This window comes from Camelus bactrianus, chromosome 4, assembly GCF_048773025.1.
Source record: "Camelus bactrianus isolate YW-2024 breed Bactrian camel chromosome 4, ASM4877302v1, whole genome shotgun sequence".
Taxonomy (NCBI): Eukaryota; Metazoa; Chordata; class Mammalia; order Artiodactyla; family Camelidae; genus Camelus; species Camelus bactrianus.
The window spans coordinates 69,331,973-69,351,093 of record NC_133542.1 but is presented as its reverse complement, the minus strand read 5'-3'; the positions used below and the strand labels follow the sequence as shown (position 1 = coordinate 69,351,093).

At 36.0% G+C, this 19,121-nt stretch overlaps 1 protein-coding gene and 1 non-coding gene across 3 annotated transcripts in view; one reads left to right on the top strand and one right to left on the bottom strand.

Moving 5' to 3' along the window:
* Positions 1 to 19,121, bottom strand: part of PBX3 (PBX homeobox 3) — a 197,532-nt gene that overhangs the window by 14,895 nt on the left and 163,516 nt on the right. For both annotated transcript variants that reach the window (XM_074362233.1, XM_074362234.1), the window contains exon 5: positions 15,779 to 15,914. In XM_074362233.1, coding sequence (XP_074218334.1) covers positions 15,779 to 15,914 — 136 coding nt within the window. The remainder of the gene's footprint in view (positions 1 to 15,778; positions 15,915 to 19,121) is intronic.
* TRNAT-AGU (transfer RNA threonine (anticodon AGU)) lies at positions 14,741 to 14,812 on the top strand. The gene has a single exon. It is a non-coding gene; the product is annotated as a tRNA-Thr (tRNA).

Here is a 19,121-nt window from a genome sequence, read left to right as displayed (position 1 = left end):
GCCAGAAATTTTACCAGGAACTTCACAGTATTATCTCATTGAGCTTAACAAAGACTAGCTTAACTGATGTAAAAACTGAGGGCAGAAAGTTTATGTAGCTTGCCTGAGTTTATATAGCCTTTCCTGTGCTTTTTCCACTATACTTTCTCTAATAAGACCTGTTTTTTCTGAATATTTTTTATAAAATTAAAAAAATTATTTATTCAATTTTATTTATTTTCCTTTGTATTAAATGACTAGGGCTACCAAACCACATTCTACTTTTTCAATGTAAAATATTTCAGCTCCTTTATGGTTAAAAGTGAGCCCAAGAATCCAAACCATATTTTTTTCCTTTTTAGAAAATAAGTTCCAAATTCTGAACAACTGACTTGAAAACCAACTTTTGAAATACAATCCACTTCTAATGGGAGAACTGAGCAAACAGAAATTCAGTTTCCATAGTATCTGAAATAATTTAAAACAGATTCACTTGTCAAGTACTGTATTTTTTTTTATTTGAGGCTGTGAAAAATTTTATTGCCATAATGTACTGACACCCTTACAGTTTGGCTTTGCCCTTTCCACTGTGTGCATGATAGACTGATAACTGCTCGTGACATTCACAAAGAGCCTCATCTGCAAAAGTATATAAAACGTCAGCCTCGCGGCCACAGCACATACAGAACAGATGACACCGTTCATCTCCCTAAAACACGTGCTGAGGGGTGGTTCTAAATTACCTCAGACAATGTTTTCAGTTAAAGATTTCTTTTCTTTAAAATTACTTCTCTCATTTAAAAAAAATGTGCTGGGTGTACAACTGAATATAGATTCTTCAGCCTTCGTGGAAAGTGTCTTTGACAGATTCCGAAACACCAACATCACAACTGTGAAACTGCCTCCCAGCAGCTACACTGAAAGGTGGAGCCATCTCCCAAGTCAACACACCAACATCCCAGAATTAAAACTCAAGAGCACTCTTTAAACAGCAATGGGCCAGATTTTCTGTTCAAATAAGCTTCCTGTAAATCTAATTCCTATAAAATGTTTATGCTGGTTATAAAATTCTGGTTTTTGAAGTGAATAAAAAAGTGAATGAAGGGCCGCAAATGGCAAAGTATCCTTCTTTCTCGCAGGTGAGTTGTATTCCATTACATACATGTATGCTGCATCTTCATGACCTATTCAACTATTGATGTGCACTTAGGATGCTTCCATATCTTGGCAACTATAAATAATGTTGCTGTTAAAAAAATCTAATTCCTGTAACTGAATGCATCATAGTCAGTGTCTTATGTAAAGAAATCCTATAGACAAGCCTTTTGTTTCATGGGAACCCTTATTTATTCGATACCATTTCCTACCAAATACACACCCCAGTTTTCCTTTCTTTTTAAAGAATAATCTAGAAAATTACACTGAATTTATTTAAAATAGGAGTTCCTATCCTCAGAAGGTATCCTACCCCTCCAATATACATAATCAATTCTCACTAAAAATGAATCACATGCATTTTTACAGTAAAGACTACACCCAGGTCTACTCAGAGACAGAATAGACACAACCCCACTCACCATCCTGACCTGTGCCTCATCTTTATGGAGGTTGTGAAAACCCAGGGACAGGTGGCTTCTAGCATACTTGTTTGCAGGTGCTCAGAGCATCTGTTCCCTCTTTCTTCTGGAAACTTTACAAGGCTCTGCATATACAACACACTCAGCAAGAAAACTGATGGAATGCATGACAAATTAGCATCTATTGAGCACTCATGATATTCCAGGCCCTGTACTAGGAAGGCTACATATATGATATCTTTTATGCCTCAAATCTCTGAAGAAATTATCATTATCCTAATTTTACAAGCCCCCAAATGGGAAATTCGGGTTAAATAATTTGTTCAATGTCACATTGCTACTTAACAGTGGTAGAGTGGAGACTGTTTCTCTACCTTCCTACACTGAATGTACAGTCAGTCATCTGGAGTTAATACCTCAATTTCTCAAAATAAGTGATATGAAACGAAAGTACCACTGCCTCTGTGGAACACAAGTAACAAAACTTAGTTTTGGTAAAGAAGCTGGTCTACCTGCAGGGCAATGGTCTAAATTTCTAACTTCAGGAAGTCAAGAGGGAGAAAAAAAAACTATTTATACTAGCATTTGAAAACTTCTCTCCCTTGATTTTTTGACCCAGTCACCTGACAAGGTCTCAGTGGGTATAATTCAATTAGTTCTTTTACCTACTTCCACTCCTGGGCTCCAGTCTTCACTAGGGCAAGTCACACGTCCAGGCTGGCTCTGCCTTTTGACTCATCTCTGGCCAGAGCGTTCATTTCACACACATTTAAAGAGTACCCAGCAGGCACTGTGTTTTCCCAAAACGGTCCCTCACTCTTTCCATCACCTCCAACCTCCCAAATTCAATCTTACCCTCACCCTCTTTGTCCATGAGCACATGTCTTCTTGTAACAACAGCTGTAACATGTCTATAGGGCGTCTTAAATGCCAGGTACTATTCTCAGTACTCTACACATATTAACTCAATAAATCCTCATTACAATCCAGTGAGGTGGGTTCTAGTATTTCCCCTTAATTATGGATGAGAAAACTGAGGCACAAAGAAAAAGGGAGGAAAAAAGGAAAGAAGGAAGGAAGAAAGGAAGAAGAGGTAGTGTATATAGTATGGTTCAGAAGGAGTATTTGAAATGAATAGGTATATTAAGAAATATTTTACAAAGAATGTATAAGACATTGTGAATCACCTTTGGGGAGTGAGACTAAGAGTCTGAGATAGAAGGGAGATTTTGAAAGAAACAACTTTGGTTTTGTTACATTCTATTGTTTTTTCTTAAATTTCATTAATTACTCTACTTTTTATTATTTCCTTCCTTCCATTTTGGGGGGTTTAATTTACTGTCCTTTAATACCTCGAGATGGACCCTGAACTCACTGATTTCCAGCCTTCTCTCTTACTATATGTATATATAATGCGCGCACACACACACACACACACACACACACACACAAACATATAAATGTTTAAAGCTATAAATCTCCTTTTAAGCGTGGCTCTAGCTGTACCCCATGAATTTTGATATGTGTATTTTCATTATCATTCAGTTACAATATTTTCTAATTTCCAAAGTGGCTTCATTAACCCATGAGTTATTAACAAATAACTGCATTATTTTCAAACATATGGGGATTTCTACTTACCTTTTTGTTACTGGTTTTTAGTTTAATTCCACTGTACTCAGAAAACAAACTCTATGTATTAAATTATTTAAAATTTACTGAGAGGTACTTTATGGCCCAGAATATAGTTAAACTTTCAAAATGTTCTGCAAGTGCTTAAAAAGAACATGTACTCAGTTGCTGGGTACAGTATCTATATATGTCTATTAGGTCATTTGCTAATCATGGTGTTTAAATCCTTTATGTCTGTGCTGCTCAGTGTGGTTGCAGAACCATTAGCGTCAGCATTATCTGGGAGCTTCAAATTGTCAGGTCCCAGTGTAGAACCTTTGAGAATAGATTTCAGGAATCTGTATTCCAACAAGCACTCCAGATCATTCTTATGCATGCCAAAGTTTGAGAAGCACTGCTGTATGTCCTTATTGACTTTCTGTTATGTGTGTGTGTGCGTGCACATGTATGCATATATGTATGTGTTTTCTTCTGTTATAGAAAGGTGTGAAAATCTCCTATAGTGATTTTAGATTTATCTATTTTTCTTTTAAATTTTGTAAGTTTTTTTTGTAAGCTTTATGTTTTTTGAGCTCCTGCTATTAAGTACATACAAATATAGAACTGCTGTGTCATTAATATTTAGTGTCTCTCTTTATTGTAGCAAAATGTTTGGCCTTGAAGTATGCTTTATCTGATATTAATAGAGAAACACCAACTTTCTTTTGGTTATTATTTGCATGTTGTATTTTTTCCCATACTGTTATGTTCATTCTTTCTGTGTCCTTATGTTTTAGATATGTCTATTAGAGAACACAAGAAATTGGGTTTCATTTTTGTATCTTATTTGACAATATTTGCCTATTAGAGTATTCAGTTCATTTACATTTAATGTAGTTATTGATATGTTTGGGTTTAAACCTATCATCTTACTAAGTGCTTCCTATTTGTCCCACTTACTGAGTTCTTTTTTTCCTCTCCTTTTTAGATTGCTATTTTCAAAAATCATTCCATATTTCCTCCTTTATTAGTTTGGAAGTTATACACTCTTTCAGTTTTCTTTAAGGGATTACTCTAGAGATTATACATTCTTGACTGTCAAAGTCTAGCATTAATTGGTACTTCTACTATCTTTTGCAGAAAATGCAAGAGCATTAGAATATTTACCCTCCTCTCATTAATTTAAAAGGCGTAATTGTTGTGTATTGTAATTCTATACATATTATAACAAAATAGGACATTATTATTATTAATTCTTCTTCTTCTCCTTCTCCTTCTCCTTCTTCTTCTTCTTCACAATCAATAGTCACTCACAGACATATTTACCCTTTTCTGTGCTTTTCCACTCCTTCCTGCATCACCCACCTTCTATCTGGAATCTTTTTACTCTGCCTGAAGAGCATTTTTTTCTATTCCCTTTAGAGAGAAAATGAGACAAATTCTCTCAATTTTTTTTTTTCTTGAAAATGTCTTCATTTCACCTCCACTATCAAAGATCATTTTTGACAATACAGAATTCTAGGTTGACAATGAATTTACTTCATTTCTTTAAAGAGATCATTCTATTGTATTATGGTTTTATTGTTTTCATTAAGAATTCAGTGGTCAGCCTAATTACTACTCCTTTGAAGCCAATATTATTTTTCCCTTTAGTTGCTTTTGACTGTGTTCAGTGTGGATTCCCTATTTATTCATCCTCTTTTGGGACTATAGTTTTTTGTAAATATAACGCTTAGAATCTTTCATCGGTTTTGGAAAGTTATCAGCCTTTACATTTCAAATATTGCTTCTGACCTACTATTAGGTTTGCTTCTGGGACTACAATAACATTTATTTTAGACTTCTTACTGTATTCTCAAAGTCCCCTACTCTGTCTCCTGATTTTCTATCCTACTATCTCTCCATTCTTCAGATGGTTATTTTCTTACAACCCATCTTCCAGTTCACTAATTCTCCCTTCAGTTGTTTAACCTGATTTTAAATCCAAACACTGAATTCTTAACTTTGGTTACTGAATTTTTGGTTCTACAACTTTCATATGACCTTTTTTATGGTTTCTGGCTCTCTGAAAAAATTCTCCATTTTGCTTTTTATTTCCTTGGATATATAAAGCATAGTTATTTTACAGTCCATACCAGATCCTTTTCTTTTCTATAGTTCTATGGATCTGTTTCTATTGTCTGTTTTATCTGCTGGTTTCAGGATATGTTGTTATGTCTTCTTGTTCATCTTTTTTTTTCCCAATTGTGTCCTCAATGTTTTTCTTTGTTTATATGTATTTGCTTTGTTTATAGAAACAACTTGAAGCCTAGAATGATGCTATCTCTCTCCCCATACACACACAAACACACACACACACACACACTATTTGCTTTGTCCAGGCACCTATAAGTACTAGCAATCCAATTCAAGGACTAAGGTATTCTGAAGCAGACTTATAGTCTCTGTGAGTGTCTATGCACTTCCAAATGCACCCTGCTACTAGGGTGTAATTCATGTTATATTTCCAAACTGAACATTTCCCAACTGGGAAATGATGGCAATGCAAATCTGGGATAACTATCATAAATCTTTAATCTCCCCTCTATCAAATCAGCATTTCCTCATGTGTTTCCTACATCAGCTAGTAATATCACCATCTTCAATTATCTAGGCTAAAAACCTCCTCTATCCTCTGTCACTCTTTACTTCTTCCTTTCTCATATCCATATCTAATTGTTAACCCAATGTGTAAAACATCAGTTCTACCTCCAAAATACTTTTAAAATCTATCTGTTTTCCACTTTCAGTGGCTTAATTTGAATCCTCACCACCTCTTTCCTAACTTACGCCACTAATCTCCCATGTAGTCACTCTCATTCTAGTATTTTCCCCTTCTAATAGACCTTACACACTGGTGCTAGATTTATCTTTCATAAATCTGATCACACCACCCCAACCTAGAAATCTGTATTATCTTTATTCTATTTCATAGCACTTATTACTATATGGCATAATATATATAATTAGATGTTATTGTTTACAATTAAAATAAAAGATATATGATATATATAATTATGTATTATTTTTATCTGTGTGTGTATATATATCTTAATTAATTATCCTCTCCTCATTAGAATGTAAACTCCACAAGGACAGAATCTCTATTGTATTCACTGTTATATGCAGCACAGTGACCAGAAATAACTCACTGAATGAATATTATTGAATAAATTAATTAACTAATGCAAAACTAAACTGCTCAACTTCATAACTGATGTCTGACAACCTCAAACATCTCACATCTAATTGCAGACCTTCCCCAATCGGGCTCCAGCTTGACTTTCTAAATCATTTCTTCAACAAATACTAATTGAGTGTTGATGTGCTGGATATTCTGCTAGGCATTAAGAATATAGCGCTGAATAAGACCACAGTCTCAATCAAAATGGAACTCACCACCTGTCAGGGAAACAGCATTAAACAATTCATTATTCAGTTATGACTGTGGTAAGTGTTACCAAGGAAAAGTACAAGAAGCTATGAGACTATATAATGGAGAATATGAACTGGAAGTTCAAGGAAAGCTTTCTTTAAGAACTGATATTTGAAGTGAGCTTTGAAAGAGCAGTAACTAGTAAAATGTCTATACATGTGTGTAGGGGGTACAGGGTTAGACCATTCCAGGCAGAAGAAACAGCATAATAATAACTATCATCATATTTTTCCTTACTCTTTGATAGGCACTCTGCTAGGTGCTTTACATATCTTCTCACTGAAATGCCCATAATCTTATGAAGTACTGGTTATTTTTATTCAAATTATACATACAAGGAAATGAGGCACAGTGAGGTTAAATAACCTCACAAGGTCACAGAGCTAATAATTTGGGGGTACTTTTCTAATCCTCTCAGCAGAAAAGTAAACCCCTCCTTGTACTGTATTCCAAAATGGCGGCCGTATGTACCAGTGCAGTCCCCCAGGGTAACATCTGTACCCTGTAGCCACACATCTGTCTGGCTCCTCCAAGAAATTTCACACTCCTCAGGGAGAAGAACATTATTGCATTCACCTTTGTTTGCCACAGTACTACATGCAGTGCCTGGCCATGGTAGGCACTCAGTTCTTGTTGCATGAACTAGGAAAAAGAGCCCAAAATCCTGGTAAGTACATTTGGCTGGATCAAACTAACTTACTTATATTGTATGTAGCTTCTACTCTCAAAAATCTATACCTGTTTTAGAAAAGTAATATGCTCTCCATATAGCTGACAGAAGAAAGAAGAAGAGAAGCCAAAAGACAAGGACAAAGGAAGCCCAAGAGCATCTCTGGAAAATGCCAGATCTCCCAGGGGGGAATACCACAAAGCCGATGTTAGTGAGAAGCCAGGAGGCTTGAACTCGGAGCCAGTTCTGATCTGGTGTCTTTGCCCTTCAGGCTACACTGGATTCCCACTGTCCACCCCTCCCTATTTACTCTCACCTTGCTCTAGGCCCCAAGAGGCTGACTTATATAAGCTCAGGCTTCTGGCCAAAGGACATGGGAGATGAGAAGGGAGGAAAGTGAGGTCGGAGTAGCCGTTCCCCTGACTCCCTCACTGTAATATTGCCTTTACTTAAGGTCTCAGTTACTGGCCTTCTCCACACAGTTTCTACATCTTGACTGGGTTCTGGTAACCTTCCTTTATCTCTTCAGCCAAAGGGTAGTAACAGAATCAAGCAGTAGTAGCATTATTCTTTGTGCTTTCCCTACACTCTGCCCACACTTCTGTAAACAGTTACTTTATTAAACTCTCCAAATTATTCTAATCTGAGTGTGCCATCTGTTTTCTGCTGGGACCCTGACTGATATATTGGCCTATTGGTCTGACCACAGAAGCGAAGCAATGGAAAGGTGAGATGCAATGCTGAGGGTCAGGCACTAGGAGAGGCTGACAGGAATACTCAAAGGGGAAGAGGCAAGGAGGTGAAGTGGACAAAAACCGGAGGGACCATTCTGATTATAGCTTCTTGGTATAGGAAAACTCAAAAAACACTACATCTAAGCCAGAAATGGTCTTTCTATGCTTAGTTGGGTGTCACATCAAAGGAGTATTAGAGATTCCCTCAAAAAAGATTCCCTAAAATAAATATAATACCTGACATCCCTGGAGCAAGCTTTGGGCACCATGCTAATCATGGTGCTGATGGTTTATAGAGAACGACAACAACAAAAACTCAGGCTTGCTCTGTTTCCTTTAAATCTTGCAGATGTGTCCCATCCGTACTCGGTGTTACAACATCCTCAAAGCTCTCATCTTTTTACAACCTGCTCCTTTGTTCTTTGCACACTGTTTAATGGAGTCCCATCTCCACTAGGACACACAGAGACTTTATAGAACAGAGGGTCTGCAGCCTTCTTTTAAGACAGTGTGAGAGAACCACTTTAGCAAAATAGCTGCCATTTTCCTTCAACTTGTCTCCAATTCACCAATTGCATACTTACAGTAGAAATCCACTTCTGCCTTCTGTCTACTGCCAGAGTAACTGAAAAGGCTTTTATGGATAGCTAAGAAAGATACTGTAATTTGATAGTCATCTTTTTTTCTGCTCTAATTATTATTTTAACAGGCTTCTCCTTATTTTAATAGATTTTTTTAATAAGGAAATCTTACTTACAAATTTCAATTAGCTTACTGAATATTCACTGCTTTGGAATAAGTAGTTTAATGAGTAAGGAGACCTCAGACTACTAACTAGGCTGGAGTCTCTAAAGCAGCTTAGGGGGAAATGATGCAGCCCTAGTGACAGAACCCCAGCCTGTGCCTCACAAACCAGGACTCTGAGCCACAGCCCCAGGGATTGAGGAATCACACTGCCTCTTGCAGGAAAAAAGTAAAAATCCATTTTCTTCCTTTTAATCAAGAACCTCTATGTAAGAACCCCCAGCTCTCTCCCACTCACGAAGACCATGACTCTTGTCAAATTACTTAACTTCCCTGAATATCAGTCTCCTCATCTGTAAGGGTTAGATAATTTTTTCCACACTAGACTGTTATAAAAGTGGGTCTTATGCACTACTTTAAAAGCTCTAAGCTATGTTAGTTGGATGAATGTATGAATGAATGAATGAATGAATCTTAATGCTGCCAATTGTCATTTCAGGTTCTCATTTGCTAAAAAAGAAAATCAATCTTTTCTTTACGGTACACTTCAATTACAGTAGCTATGAAGAATAAGTTACCATTTTTCATTCTAAAAACATCTAGCAGAGAAAGTAGGGCCAGAGTTATTTAAATTCAAGAGAACAATGGAGTTTTTTGTGACTTGTTAACTTGAATAATCAATGCAAGTTAGCTCTATTCCAAAAAGTAAAAGCATATTAATATCTGCCCCACTGATTAAGAATATGTGACAATTTAAGTATGATTCTCAGTGCTTATGACATTTGGAATAATGCTTTTTTTGGTGAATTTTCAGGGTATTATGTAAAAGGGGAACTCCAACTTACTAAATCACACTAAACCTTAAGAAATTGGAGATTTCAAATTCTGAGTTCAGTCTATAATTCTATGTTAAGGATATTTATATTTATGATATATTAGCACAAATTAATATGACTAAAATAAATTATAAAATTTCCACTTACCTGTTCCTACTTATATATTGTATAGTGAACCTAAAAAAACCATAGTATATACTAACTTAATATGTCCAAAACCAAACTCCTGAGCTTCCTCCCTAACACCTGTTCCTCCCAAATCCTTCCCCAATACACTTAATGACAACTCTATACTTTCACTGCTCTGGACAAAAATGTTAAGAGTCATCCTACATCTAATCTAACAGTAAACTCTCAGCTGTACCTTCACAATTATCTGGAATGCAGCCACCTCTCATGGCCACTACTACTAACATCCTGGTCCAGTCCACCAGCATCTTCTGCCTGGATTATTGCAGTGGTATCATAACTGGTGTTTCTGCTTCCTCTTGTCTTCCATGGTCTATTGTCAGTACAGTTGCCATGGTGATCCTGTTAAACTTAAGTCAGATCATGTCAGTCCTCAGTTTCCCATGTCACTCAGAGTAAAAGGCCAAGTTATTACCATGGGCTATAAGGTCCCTGTACCATTTGGACTTCACTGTTCCCTCTGCCTGGAATGTTCTTCACCAACTAGCCACATGGCTTGGTCATTCATCTCTGATTTTTACCAAAAGATATATTCTCAGGAGGGGCCTTCTTTACCACCCTAAGTTAAAAATGACAACCTTTACCTCCCTGTCCTCCTTCCCTCCTTTACTTCTCTCTAAAACACCTATCACTTCCTATATTATCATTTCATTAACCTATTTTATCTGTTTGTATCCTCCCAGGAAAATCTAAGCTCCATAAGGGCAGATTTGTTGTTGTGTAAGTAGACTTTTTAGCCAAGTGGGAAAAAAAAATATATATATATATACATACACACATATATAAAAGGGGCACACATCATAAGTACCTTGCTTGATAAATAATTTCCATAAAGTGTACACACTCTTGAAACCATAAACCATATAGACTGAGAAACATTCCCCTTTCCAATCACTATTCTCTCAAGGGTAACCATTATCCTAATTTCTAACACTACGATTAATTTTGCCTATTTTTGAACTTCGTAATGAATAAAATCATGCACTAAGTGCCAGAATTCTTTCACTTAGCATTATATAGTTACACATACTCTAGTTCATTCATTCTTATTGCTATATAATACTCCAAATATACCACTTTTATTTACCTTGTTTCCTACTGATAGATCTTTTCACTGTTTCTAGTTTGGCTATTATGAATACTGTTGCTAAGAATATTCTTATACATATCTCTTGCTGAACATATGTACACAATTCTGGCAGGTAGGGAAGGGGTTTTGCCTGTTAAGTTCACAGATGTCTCTTCTACCCCAGCACAGCCTCTGACACATAATAGGTATTACAATAAATTTTTGTTAATGAATGAAAATGTTGTTTAAAAATTCTGTTATTTAGACTTAATCATTCATGTCAGACTTTCTAGGCTTATGTAGGTTTATAATGCATAGAAATTAAATTAACCTCTGTAAATCTACCAGTCAACTTAATAAATATACTACCAGCAATACTACTGAAACTCCTTGAAACCCCTTCCTAATTACATTCTAATTAACTGAATTTTTCATAATTCCTTTTCTTTTCTTCACATATATATATATATATATATATATATATATATATATATATCTCCCCTAAACAATATGCTGTTTGCTTGGTTTTGAACTTCATAAAATTGATATTATACATATTCTACAATTCCCAATTTTTACCTAGTGTTATGTTTCTAGGGTTCACTCAAATTGATGTGTCTTAGCTGTAGATACTTCTTTTTTCGCTGTTATACAGTAATCCATTGTGTTATTATACCACAGTGGATTTATCCATTTCCCCAGCCAATGGACAACAAGCTTTTTTCAATTTTTTTTTTGCCATTTCAAACAATGTTACTATGAATGCTCTTACACACATCTCCTGATATACACAGACAAGAGGTTTTCTAGGGCAATTTCATCTAGAGGTGAAATTATGGATCAAAGAGTATATGTATGTTCAAATTTATGAGACAATGACAAGTTTTACAACGTGGCTGTACCAATTTACATTTCTACCAACAATATTTAAGGGTTCCTGCTGCCGTATATTCTTAGTAATAATGTGCAGACTTGGTATGGTCAGCCTTAGGATTTTTTGCCTATACAGTAAATGTAAATGTTATTTTAGTACAGTTTGTAAATTACATTTTCCTGATAATGAATAAGTAAAAGGATCTTTTCATATAACTGACCATTTAAATTTCTTCTGCTATGAAATCTGTGTTTATGTTTTTTGCCTATTTTTCCACTCTTTTCCTTATTAATTTATAGGAGTTCCCTATATATTTTGAATTTTAATTCTCTTGCTATATACTTACAAATATCTTCTTACAGTTTGTGGGTTGTCTTCACATTTTAAAAAAGATTTTTATTTGAAATAATTTCAAACTTGTAAAAAAAAGTTGCAGGAATAAAAAAAGTATAAAGAAAATCTATGTATGCCCTTTACCCAGATTCGCCTCTTATCAACATTTTGCCCCATTTGTTTTATCATTTTTATGCACTCAAGCATGCATACTCTCGCTCTCTGTGTGTATATATGTTTGTACATATGTGTATTTATATACATACATATGCACACATAAACATATATATAATATATATAAACACTTTCTTCCCCTGAACCATTTGAGGTTAAATCATATACATCATGGCTCTTTACCCCTACCTAAGTAAACCAGTGTGTATTTCCTAAGACTAGAGATATTCTCGTATATAGCACAGTTATGCAGTACACATAGTACAATTACAAATTACAGTCTACTTTAGTAAATTTAAGCCAATAACTCCTCTATGGTGTTTTCCCTTCTAGTACAGGATCCACTCGAGAGTCAAGCATTGCATTTACATGTCATGTCTCTTTAGCCTCCTTTAATCTAGAACATTTCCATGGCCTTTCTTGGACATTTTTAAAGAACACTACTCCCTTCCCACTTTTTCCCCCTAATAGAACATTCCTCATTTTGGGTTTGTCTGATGTTTTCTAGTGATTAGATTCAGGTTACATTCTGGAATGAAATACTACACACAACGTCCATTTGTCCCTCTTTGATGATGTTGACTCTAATCACCCAGTCAAGGTTTTATTCCATTTCTCCACTCTATAATTGCCTTAAAAAAACCACAAAAAAAACAAAAAAACCTCCCCTGTAACTAATAAATGGCCTATGGAGAGACATCTTAAGACCGTGCTCTTCACAAAAATTTCCTCCTAGATTTAATATCTATTGATAATTCTTGCCTGATCCAATCTTTACTAAAATGGTTGTATCATGTTGATGTTTCACAGTCTTTATTAAGTACTTTGATAAACATCCTACCACTGAATTTATCAACCTTTTCCTTTGTTGTTTACACATTTTATGTCCTTTTAAAGAAATTCTTTCCTATTCTCAAAGTACTACAGATATCTCCTTACATTTTCTTCTGAAAATACCTTACCTAATCCTAATTATAAAGTATTTGGAGCAGTTTTTAAGTATTTCAAGAAATAAAGAATAAATCAATTTCATATACTTTAAATCTAGCAAAAATAGTATTGCTATAGTTGCCTGTTTTCAGTGGGTTTCCATATCCTAAAGTTAGCTTTGTATGTAAACAACTTCTGGAGTCTAAATTTAATTGTACCTAGTATGATGTATATTTTAAACACTATTTTTTCTCTTTAGAAAGTAGTTATTCTGTCAGGTCTGGAACATTCTCTTCTCTCACTTCTACACAACTTAAATGAAAGAATACTAATTTAAAATAGTAGCAACTGATGTCTTTAATAGTTAAAATGATAGCATTGTGTTCACATCAGAAATGTGGGGAAGGGAATTGTTGAAGGGAAAGTAACTTTTTTAAGCAGGAAAAAGGTAAAAAGGGGAGGAAACTGTCACAATTTACAATGATGCTTATACTGATTGCTGAAATTCTCCATTTGAAAGGCTGACTTGGGTGAAATGAGGTCAGAAAATCTGCTTTTTAGACAGAGTAATATATCTATGTTTATATTATTTCTACTTCAAGCAATTACTAAAAAATTTTCAAAACCTAACAAAGCTATTTTTCTATAGAAAACAAGTAAAATTAATATAGTAATTAACTATGTTTTTATTGGTAAATGAGATCCTAGCCTTTTTTATAAGCAGAGACAAAATCTCTCTAGTTCAAAACAGTCGAAGGAAACTTCTCTCTTTCATTACACAAGCATGTATTAAGTCCTACATCACACACAAGATGCTAGTGCAATTGATGGAAAAACTAGGATTATACTGATTTTCGAAAACGTATGTAATCTGTGTTACTCTCCAATGGTGAGTATGTTACAGAAGTGAAAAAGAAAAGCAAGAAAAGGAGAAGCACAAAACACCTTAATTTAAGCTGAACCTGCAAACATGTGAATTCTGTCAGAGAGCTGTTATGAGTGTGGGAAAACCAGAATGGCATCATCAGCTGGTGTTCGGCACAAACCCAGTCCTCTCACTAGTAATGTTCAGGGGAAGGCTCCGACTAGAAAACACCCACTCAAAGTGAATACACTTAATTTCATCTTCCCTGCCTGACCCAGCATATTATATTGTTCCTTAGTATTTCAAGTGGCAGTGAGTACTGCATAACCCAGATAGTAACGTTTTATATAGTATATGTCTTCACAGCAGGCAGCCCAAATCAATTATATTCCATTTCAAACTGAGCAAAAGGAATCAAGATGTGCCACTATATCATAAGAAAACGACAATAACTCTTAAATGAAATCTTAATTATAAATTTAAGATTACTCGCGAGGTTCCATGGAAAGTAATGCCAAAATAGGAGCTGGAAATCATCTTAAACTCAGATCATATTCTCTTAAATAACAATGACTTAAAATACTGACATGAAACTTTCATGCGGATGTGAAGGGGATCTTCAGTATCTTGAACTTCAGAAGTACAGGAGTATTTATTTAGAGACCACTTTAGGAGGGAGGGAGGGTGTAGCTCAATGGTAGAGCACTTGCTTAGTATGCATGAGGTCCTGGGTTCAATCCCCAGTACCTTCAGTTAAATAAATAAATAAAACTCTCTAATTATCCTCCCACCCCCGAAAAACCAACCAAACAAAAGATAAATTAGAGGTTACTTTGAAATTTGTGACATGAGACCCCAGGGAACACTGAAATTTCTACCAAGGGTCAGCTTTTCCTTAAAGGCCACTGCAAGAACTAGTTGGTAAGCACTTGCATGCTATAAAGGAATGTTACTCAAATGACAACCTAAAAACAAATATGAATATTTAAATAAAATTGTATTTCAGAGCTAATGCCAATAGGATATACTTATTTTTTTAAGGAGGTACAGCTGTTTATTTTTCTCCAACCCTCAATCTAAAATACCAGTCTATCTGCCTAAAACTAAATGTATTTTTGTTAGAAGATGACAGCTAACTTAAGCCACAATTTATTACAAACAGACATTTAAAACAGAAAAAAAAAATTAACAGTGGTGATAGGCATGAATTTAATTCTTCTGTTTAATGGGTAAAAAGAAAACAAAGAAATCTGTGGGACCCAAATATCATAGTATGGTTATCAAGAAAGGACTTGGTGAATTCCTCAAAGTTCTCACCATGAGCTATACTAAATCTCCTTTTGGCAACAAATAAATTGGTTTCTCTCTGGTAGAAGCTCAGGCCAGTCATCTAAATTGGGAAAGCAGGACCACCTGCCATTCACTGAGGAGTCTTTCAGTGGAAACCATGTCTTTCCCCATCGCATGTTCATGTTCTTCCTACAGAAGATTTACACCAGGGCGGTGGATGATTATCTTGATTCCTTGCCACTTAGGATTAAAAGAAATTACCTAAACTTTAAAAGCTTGCATAAAATGTGGAAATGTCTATATTTTCTTTGTATCTTCTTTGATGATGACACAGTTGGCCATGAAATTGAGTAAGAATGACCTGAGAAGGAAATAGGGTTCTTATTATCAATGGAGAAACTAGACAGAGCCATGGAGCCTTCTCTCACCTGTGACACTGTGATGCTGCATTTCTTGGCCAGCTCCTCTTTGGCTTCTTCACTGGGGTAGGGGTTGCTGAGGTGTGAGTAAAAATATTCATTTAAGATTTCTGTGGCCTGTTTACTGAAGTTACGCCTTTTTCGTCTATGAAAGAACCAAAAAGAGAATTGTAGTTATAATCAAAATTAACCAAAGAGGAATATATTAATTAGGATGATCCAAAAACTTAGATTTCTACTTTTAAAAATTCTTAGGGTCTAATTTATCACAATGACAGTGTAAATTATGCTCCTGGCACCCTCCAAAGCATGATCTAACTCATGTTAAGATGTAGAATCACTAAGAAAAATACTAGAATGTGAAGCACAATTAATTTCATTCTTTAATTCATTCAATAAATTGAGGATCTAATGTGCTCTAGATACTCAATGAGGACCCAGTTGGAACAAAATGGATAAGGTCTATGAGGGCGATTACAGGGGACTGGAGGGTTAAGAGAGAGGGTAGAAAGTTAGGGGACAGAAGACATTAGACAAGTATCACAGAAATAAATAATTATAAATTATGGTGACCATATCAAGTATCATGAAGGAAAGTATAGGGAATAATGAAAGTATCTAAGAAGGATATCTAACATAGATTATGGAGTCAGGAAGGTTTCTTTGAAGGAGTGGCATTTAACCTGAGACCTGGAGAATGTGTACAACTTAGTGAGACAAAGAGTAGAGGGTGAGAGGAATGAGCAGAGGAAATAGTCTTGAAACAGGAAAAAAGCTTGGAAAGTCCAAAGGGCTGGAGGAAGCTGGAGCACAGTAAAAATCAGGGAACACGTGAGATGAGTCTGGAAGGTTGGACAGGAGCCAGATTACACAGGCTTCATGGACCCCATATGGATTTTTGGATTTTATTCTAAGTGCAAGAGGAAGCTATTAAAGGTTTTAAGTTTTACATTTTAAAAAGATGGTTCTGACTGCTGAGAATAGCTGGAGGACAGCATGAAAGGAAATGTAGAGATAATTAAGGAGACAACTGCAATGGTCAAATTGAGAAATGATGGTAACTTGGCACAGGGTGAGAGTAATGGAAATACAAAGATTCAAGATCTATTTGAGAGGTAAAAGCAATAGGACTTGATAATAAATAGCATGGGAGGAGTGGATGGAAAAGAGAGAAGGAAGGTAAGGAATAAAATACATCAAGAATTTCTAGATTTTTCTGCTTAAGCAACTGTCTGGACTGAGGTATGATTTGCTCACCAGGGAAAGTACAGGGGAGAACAAACTGTTTTGCTGGGAGGGGCTGGCAAAATGCTAGAAGATAGAATATTTATTGACAATTTATTTCAAAGTCACTTATATTCAGATTTTGTTATTAAGATTTTAAAGAATTCCAGCCTGAAAATTAGCATTTCACAGACTTCACTTTAGATTCTCCAGTAACTGGAAAATGCTTTCCCCAAATAATTTTCTTAATATTGTCTTGCAAATAATCTTAATGATCTTCTTAATGATCTTCCTGATATCCTATACTCAGGAAAGACAGTGTCAGTAGGCAGCTGTAAGTCTGTATACCCTATGAGATTCTTCTAGTTTAAATGATGTCACTAACATGGCAGGTTAAGTGTGTGAGCTATGTTTCAACATTAAGGGAGAGTCAAGGGAGCAAGAAATCTAGGTCTGATCAAAACATCTCAAGTTATGAGCCCTGAAATTTCTTAATTTTAATAATTTTTTGGAAGGTTAAACCATTGTTACCCGAGGGATGAGGAAGAGATTCAAGGTCTATTTGCGGATGAAAACCAACAGGGTTTGATGATGAATCGGAAGAGGGAGGTGGTGACGGAAGATGTGGAAGAAAAAGAAGTACGTCAAGAACAGCAATCAGCATTTCTGCAGGAGTCACACACTGCTTGACAGGAAAAACAAAGCCCTGACCTGGGGCAGTTTGAAGAGGCACGCTGATGAGTAAGTAGGTGGGTGAGTATGGGAAAAGGTTTGAAATTGTCAAACCTATAGATAATCACCTGGCCCACAGATAATGTTTGTTGAGACAACACAATAATGATCTGCTCATAGAAATCTAGGTTTCTGGCTTCTTATAAAAATTGGAAGATCAGCCACACCAGGCCTGCCTGTATTCTCGGAAGGTAGCCACAGGCTAAAGCCAAGTGATGGCTGTCCCCTCAGACATGTACTTATCTGCTCTAGTCCTCACTGCCCCTCATCCAGCCACTCCACGCAATTCCATTACATGAGTGTGTGAGTCTGGAACTCAGTCTAAAACACGGAGCCCAGCAGCAAGCCTGGGCACGGTGGAGCAGATCACACAAGGGCATTTCTTGAGAAAATGAGGACTTAGGAAAGGAGGAATGAGCAGGAATGTATTGGGAAAGCAAAATAAGTTCGGCTCATTTATCGACTTTGCCTAGGAATGGTTTTAGCAAACATAAAAAAACCTCAGAGAACAAATTTATGGGCAGAACAGAACCCATCACCCCAGACAGTCTGGCTGTGTCCAAACTACAGCCCTTCTACTAGAAGAGCAGAAAGACCTACACAAAATTTATTCCTAAATGTTCTGCACCGGTACATGCTTCATCTTGTCCAATTACCAAGAAAATGTGAGTATGGCTTTACAAAAAGCCAGAGTGAGCAAGGGAATCATATATCTGAATGAGCATGTTTGCCTAGAGCAGAAAAGCCTTGCCTTCTCAGTGCAGAGGGCTTGCTACGAGGCACTACAAGAATAGATAGAACCAAAGCTCACTATTTGCATTCACTTGAAGGCATAAGAGAGAACTCGGTCTTATACTTCATTTATTTTTTAGAAAAACATTCTGTAGAATATGCCCATTAAGCATCTCCCCTAAGTTTCACTCCCCCAGGGTTCAGCACACTCTAAATGGTGATGCCTCAGGCCAGTGCGCAGTGCGCATCCGTCCCAGGGCTGCTCCCATCAGCAGCACAACATTACTAACAGCAATCTCTGTGGGAGAAGGGACTCTGCTCCAAGCTCTGCCACCATCTCATTCTCACTCTCCTCACTCTGGCTTGTTAACTTGACTTTCTCTTCTTGGAAGAAAACTAAATCATTTAGGTGTATACATTATGAATGCAGTTATGTAAAAAAATGAGCATGCCTGTTGACAAGAATGGGAATTGTATCAGCAGAAACAAGAATAACAATTCTGTCAGAAAAGATTCCTTTCTGAAGAAAGGACTTTTCAATATATTTGTTACATAATACGTTTTATTAAAAGGCTCAAAGTTGTTCATTTAAAAATATTTTTTGTTTCTGATACTATTTCCTTAATTCTTTGAGCTATTAAAATTAAGTGGAAATATTCATTCA